The sequence below is a fragment of the Amblyomma americanum genome, chromosome 3 (genome assembly GCF_052857255.1).
Source record: "Amblyomma americanum isolate KBUSLIRL-KWMA chromosome 3, ASM5285725v1, whole genome shotgun sequence".
Lineage (NCBI taxonomy): Eukaryota > Metazoa > Arthropoda > Arachnida > Ixodida > Ixodidae > Amblyomma > Amblyomma americanum.
This window is the reverse complement of record NC_135499.1, coordinates 22,147,761-22,154,633: the sequence shown is the minus strand read 5'-3', so window position 1 is coordinate 22,154,633 and position 6,873 is coordinate 22,147,761. Positions and strand designations below refer to the sequence as shown.

At 48.0% G+C, this 6,873-nt stretch overlaps 1 protein-coding gene across 2 annotated transcripts; it reads left to right on the top strand.

The window, feature by feature from the left end:
- The first annotated feature begins 200 nt into the window (after positions 1–200).
- Positions 201–2,716, top strand: LOC144122890 (uncharacterized). 2 transcript variants are annotated; one of them, XM_077655867.1, is made up of 3 exons: positions 201–385; positions 1,475–1,600; positions 2,370–2,716. In XM_077655867.1, exons 1-3 carry the CDS (start codon positions 245–247, stop codon positions 2,559–2,561), a joined length of 459 nt encoding a protein of 152 aa, XP_077511993.1. In that variant the 5' UTR covers positions 201–244; the 3' UTR covers positions 2,562–2,716. The 2 variants fall into 2 exon arrangements, with proteins under 2 accessions (XP_077511993.1, XP_077511992.1); XM_077655866.1 differs by having other exon boundaries at positions 1,475–1,663; positions 2,370–2,708.
- Positions 2,717–6,873: the final 4,157 nt, after the last annotated feature.

Genomic DNA, 6,873 nt, shown 5'->3' with positions numbered 1-6,873 from the left:
CAACGGCAGTGCTATCAAGCATGTCGGAGTGGATAGAGAGATCCTTGTTCTCAACGGTGTGGCACACGTTGTGACCTTCTTCGTGGTCAAGAAGGGTCGGCAGGCCATACTAGGGCTGCAGACATGTCAGCAGTTTGGGCTAGTGCCGAAAGCTGTGGATTCGGTGGAATGGAATGAGACAGCACCGGATAAAGCCTTTCCAGACTTGTTCCAGGGTACGGGGTGTGTTGGACGGCAGTACCGGATGGTCCTGCGGGCGGATGCTGTCCCAGTAGTGCATCCAGCACGAAGAGTACCTTTGGCCCTCCGGGACCCTCTTCGACAAGAACTGGAGCGCATGGAAAAGGCTGCCATTATCAAAAAGGTGGATGAGCCCACAGAATGGGTAAGCCCTTTGGTGATAGCGCGGAAGAAAGATGGAGCGCTTCGTGTCTGCATGGATCCAAGGGAAATCAACAAGAACATCAAACGCGAGCACTATCCAATGCCAACAAGGGAAGAGATTGAGGCAGAGCTGTCGGGTGCAAAGTTTTTTTTCCGGCTAGACGCAAATGCAGGTTTCCATCAAATCCCATTAGACGAAGCTACATCGCGGGTGTGTACTTTTGCGACACCATTTGGGCGTTACCGATTTTTGCGTCTTCCTTTTGGAATTTCATCAGCGAGCGAAGTTTTCCAGAAAACGCTAACTGAAATCTTCGAGGGACTGGAAGGCGTCCGCATATACATTGATTATATTCTAGTCTGGGGTGACAGTGAGAAGCAGCATAACGAGCGCCTCCATGCCGTGCTAACGCGGGCAGCACAGGCGGGCTTGACGTTTAACAGGCAGAAATGCGTGTTTGGGTTGAAAGAAATTGCGTTCATGGGCGACGTAATAGGTGAGCAAGGCGTTCGTCCCGGTCGAAACTTAGTTGAAAGCGTCCTTTCAATGCCGGCGCCGCAAGATAGGCATTCAGTGCGCAGAATGATGGGCGTTGTTAACTACTTTCGCAAGTACGTCCCGTCACTGAGTGATAAGACAGTCTTACTGCGGACACTCTTAAAAGAAAACGTCATGTTTGAATGGACGGCGGCGCATCAGCGTGAATGGAGAGAAATTTGCGACGCACTGACAAACCCTCCATTACTCGCGCTTTTTGATGAAGCAAAGGAAACCAAGATCACTGCGGACGCTTCGGGGACTGGTTTGGGCGCTGCACTACTGCAGCGATATGGCAATGACTGGCGACCAGTGTCGTACGCATCAAGGACCCTAACAGTTAGCGAAACCCGCTATTCGCAAATTGAAAAGGAAACGCTTGCGGTAGTGTTCGCATGCGAAACGTTCCATCATTTTGTTTATGGCCGCAGGGTACTGATCGAAACTGACCATAGGCCCTTGCTTGCAATTTCCCAAAAGAACATTGCAGACATGCCTCCGCGATTGCAGCGTTTTTTTATTAGGCTGCTACAATATGATTATACGTTGCAGTTCGTTCCTGGCAAAGACTTGCTGCTGGCGGACATGTTGTCACGTGCACCGGTGCCAACGCAGGCGTCGAGTGCCTCATCGGAAGCAGACTGCGACATCCATGCCGTACAGGTCGTCTCCAGCATCGTAAGCACGCCAATGAAAGAGCGTCTGGAAAAGGAAATCAGGGATGACCCGTACTTAAGCGAGGTGAGACAGCGAATTTCACAAGGGGCTGCCATCGACGGTGAACTGAAGCCGTTTGCCAGAGAGCTGTCTGTGGTAGAAGGAATACTGCTCAAGGGCTCTAAAGTTGTCATACCTAAATCTATGAGAGCAGAAATTCTTCAGAGGATTCACGAGGGGCACCTTGGACTAAATAAATGCAAAGCCAGAGCGCGGAGATTGGTATTCTGGCCTGCGCTCAACAGTGCCATTGACGAGTTCGTGCGAGTGTGCAGTACTTGCCAAAAGTATGCGTACAACCAGCAGAGGGAATCCTTGCTCATGCAGCCCACCCCGGATAGGCCATGGTACCGCGTAGGAATTGACCTCTGCCAGTTTGGGGGAGCCGCCTATGTCGTAGTGTACGATGCCCACTCAAATTTCCCTTAAGTAGAGAAGCTAAGAGGCACAGCGGCAAAAGAGGTCATAGCCAAGATATCGGCCATTTTCTCACGGTACGGCATCCCGGTGCAAGTGTGGACTGACAACGGGCCCCAGTTTTCATCGCGAGAATTTCGTTTGTTTGCGCAGAAGTACGACTTCCAGCACATCACATCGAGTCCAGAATTCCCAAGGTCAAATGGGCTTGCGGAAAAGGGGGTTCAGATAATTAAGCGCATTCTTAAGAAGATGAATGAGTCACGCGGTGACTTTTGGTTGGGTCTCTTAGCCTATCGTTCTTCTCCCTTAGAAGATGGCCGCTCTCCGGGCGAACTGCTGCAAGGCCGACGCCTCCGCACTTCCCTGCCTGAATACAACGAGGATTCCAGTGTCCCAGTGCGAAAGCATTGCCAGTCTTCGAGGGGAAAGGTACTGCCACCTCTTAAAGAGGGCAGTTCAGTTCGTGTGCACGGCGACAACTGGTCACGCACAGCAACAGTAATCGAGAAAGCAGCACCGAGGTCGTACGTGGTGAAGACTGAGAACCAGCGGCTCTTGAGGCGAAACAGGCAACACTTGCTGCACATTCCCAAGGCGATGAAAGTATGCACAGAGATCAGGACGTCGACAGCCTGGGAAAACAGTGTCCCAGCGACAAAGACCAGGATATCGACCGCCCGGGAGGACACGCACATACAGACCGACAAAACATGGTGCATCCGACGCACGCGGCTCAGGAGACAGGCCGGGACGTCGACATCTCGCAAGAACAATCTCCACGGCACAGACAGAACATCGAAGATCCAAAAGCAGCTACGCATGAAAACGATCTCACCTCGTCAGGTCCGCGGAAATCAACCAGGCAACGTGCGGAACCTCGACGACTTCACTATGACTGCAGTTTCCGCCAAATATCGTAGTTTGTCTTTTTGTTTTTTTTTTTGTTCTTTATACAGAAGAGAAGATGTATCAGATAGCAGCTTATCAGCCCGAGAACGGCAGGCCGCATCTTTCCCTCCCTCGTTCCCCTTCCCCTCTTTCGTTTCGTGGCCTTTAAAAAGGAGAGGAATAAACTGCCGAGGGGCTTTTTTCTTCGTCGGCACAGCACCTTGCTGCACCTTGCTGTTATGAAAGAGTTCGTGTCTAGAACGGCTGAACGAATAGCAACCTTCGGCCTCCTTTGACAACCTCTCCTGCCTAAAGCCCTCTTGTCATGCCAGCCATGAAGCTCGGCAATCTGAAATAATATCTTTGTACCTAGTGCTTACGTACACTTTTGTACTTTCCTGTCCGCTTGTACGAATATATCACATCACATTTGCTTCACTTCGCGAGTGAATGTAGAAATATTAAAAAAGATTTTTCGCAGCTTTCGAACCCGTTTTATTATTTGCGCTGTTAGCGCAGGTTCTCAGTAGTTCTGAAATTTGCAACCATTTTTAAAGTGTTTACCAGTGCAGAATAAGTGAAATTGCAAATCAGTAAGAACGAATACGTCTAGATGAGTTAAAACGTTACAATTGCTGTCATTCCAATCACACTAATTAAAATAACAAAAAGTAACGTAGATAAATAAGAACTGACAAATATTAAAAAAATAAATAATAAACACAGCATACAAAGACAACAATACTTGCCCCCCCCCCGCCCCACTCTTAAAAATGTTCCGGTGTACCTGTATACGAGAATGTGCACTCCTCTCTGCAGGGCTGGCCGAGAATTCGGTGCGCGCACAGTGACTGCCCCGTGTCTCGCATCTTCCACCTGCTTTCACAAAGAATTTGCAGTCCTCCTGCCACTCACTGACATCGTGGCGGCCGCATATTTGGCTGAAGAAAGGGCGGTGAAAGCATAGGCATAGTAATAGTAGTGGTGGCCTATTTAAAAAAGACAAAATTAAAGAAAAAGAATGTTGCGGGCCGCGGCAATTGCTGTCTAGTACCTTAAGCACCCCAGCTTCAGCCAGAAGAGGTGAAAGGAAAGGGAGAGGGCCGAGTACAGTGCAGAGGCTAGCCTGTGCCACTGACCATGGCGCTCGTGGCGTCATGTCTTCATAAAAAAAAGAAAACGAAGTGACGGTCTTTGCGCCGATGTAATCAACTGCATTCCGTTTTCTTAACACCTGCATTCTCGCAATGATTATTTCTCCTCCTATAGAGCCATATTTACTGCTTCTCATTATCTCGCCCCAGCTGTCGTCAGAGAGACCACTTTACAGGGAACTGCAAAATGAAATCCTCACCTAGATAGTGCGACGTTCCTCAAGCGTATAAAAAATTTCATACGTAGTTCAACAGTGGTGGCCCTCTTCTCCTATGTGGTATCGGGACGCAGAAATTGCTTTATCCTAACAGAAGTGAAGAATACGCAAAATAAATGTAGAGTGACGCGACACTAATTTTTCGTTCCTGTTCATCGTGTTTTCGAGATGCGTAGTTATGGTTGGACTGGGTTGAGAGTAGGGGAAAATTTTCAATCGTCAATGCTTCAGTAACTTCTGATTTGGAGGAGGCATGTCTATAAACACTCAGAACGGAAGGTTGGGAGTAAAATTTAATAAGAAGGAAGCTAATTTTCAACTGCCCGGGAAAGGTAGAGCTGTTTTCGATAGGTAGCGAAGTGCTAGAAATTATAAGTAAATACATGACAGCAGGTATGCGGACCACAAGAGTGAAATCGGAGAATATGAATGTGGGAACTAAACTGGATTTGGTATGCACTCTAAGGTTATGACCAGTATCGTAACGATATTCTTGAGTGAAATATAAAATAAAAAAAGTTGTACCTTGGCACACATCGACCATAAACTTGGACTTTAACGAAGATACTTCAAATGAAGTTGTGGAAAACAAATATGCGCATTTGAGTATCTTGAATTATGCAGAAACCTCGACACCTCTGCGAGAGGTACAGCATACTCCATGAATACTTTCAGGATCTGTACTATGGCATGCCGCTAGCTAAAGCAGCCACTCATATTTTTGTTTCTTAGCACAGCTGCATCAGACCTTCCCCCGGAGAATTCCTTGTGGCTCGTCCCGTGTAATGTCGGTGCATTCTTCTGAACTAATACCACCAACATTCAAACCATCTCAATAGGTCCCATTATACCATGACTGAACACGTTGTGATGGTTTCCAATAATAGTAAAGGCCAGACATGTCATCAAGATTTCGCACAAAACGCGCATGCAGGCCCGCGACTACTTTTGTAACTGCGCAGAATTTCAGGCCGTTGTGTTTATATTTAATACCTTTGTTTAAACTCAAGGTTGGGAACACTCATATGCATTCTTCCAGCTGAGGCAGAAGTCATGAAATAGAACTTTCAATGTACTTCCAAAGAAGTCGTCAAATATGATGGCACCAGTTTTAACGCAAAAATTTTAGCTTAGTTTAACTTCCCAAGTGACTCAGGCTATGAAAGACGCCGCAGTGAAGGCCTCCGGAAATTTAGATACCTGGGGGTCATTAACGTGCACTGACATCGCACAGTATGCGGGCCTCTAGAATTTCGCCTCCACTGAAATTCTACCGCCACGGTCGGGATCGAACACGCGTATTTCGAGTCAGCAGCCGAGTGCCATAATATATGAGCCACTGGGGCGGCATTTTACCGCTAAAGTATCTCTCTGGGCTTAGGCATACGCAATCAGCTTCCAAGAGCCACTTTTACATGCTGGACGATAAAAAATGTGATATTACGAAGAAATCGGTAACCTTTTTGAGCGAAGATACGCCATATCGTAGCACCATTATGAACCAATGGTCATTAAGGGTAACGGAGTGGATTCCAAGAAAAAGCAAGTACAGCAGGAGACGGTAGAAAGTTATAAGAGGGCGGATTAGATTTATACCCCTGCTACACCGGCGTTTCGAATGCCATTCGGTTCGACTGCCGAACTTTAGCTGCTACACAAAGTTTTTCAACGGCATTCGGTTCAGATGATATTCGAGTCGACGGAGCTCCGCGGAGACATTCCAGAATATGGAATGCCTTCGAAACGCGAACACAGCCCGAACCGACCGTTAGGCGTCGCCGCCGTCATCGCTTTGCCCCGCTCAAAGCCGCGTGACTGCTTTCGGCTCTGAGGCTGCTCATCTCGATACCTGCTGCTCGCTTTTTCTTGCTGTTTGTTCAGCAAATTGTCCCTCGTGGTGGCGCCGAGGTATCGACGCCAGGGTGAAGAAAGACGCAATTTCCATGGGCGGCGGCATGCCACCAAATTCCCCGTTTATTCCAACCACCGATGTATATATACAGATGAATGTAGACGGTGCTCGTGATACCTACTAACAGTAGCGCCCTCTATACACAACATCTTTCCTGCCCTAAATGAGAAGAAAAAGAAATGCAAGCTAAAAGTTCCAAACTGTTTCAGGCAAGCACAAAAAATAAGACACAACAAGCCATTCAGGTTACATAGCCCCGGTACCACACGAGCACTCTCCGTTGCCGCTGAGATCTACGCAGCACTTCCACCTCCACATTTTCCCTCTGCCAAGTGTTTCCTTGCTGTTGGCTATGTTCTGTTTGCTACCCATCATGCATTTCACATTCTGTACTAACGATTGATGTAGCTTCCTGATGCCTTGTTTCAAACCTGCATTGCATCCGGTACCGTCTTACGACAATCATCAGCCGCTGTTGTAGTGCCTGCTGCCACCAAGGGCGTGTTCCCAGTACCTGCAGAAGACTCAAAGTAGGACAGATCCGTCTCCAGATCAACCGCTCCTCCATGGTGCCCCTTCAACTTCTCAACCAATATCCGTGCATCTTGCTGACCTCCCCGGTTAACTACCGTCAACTTTGAC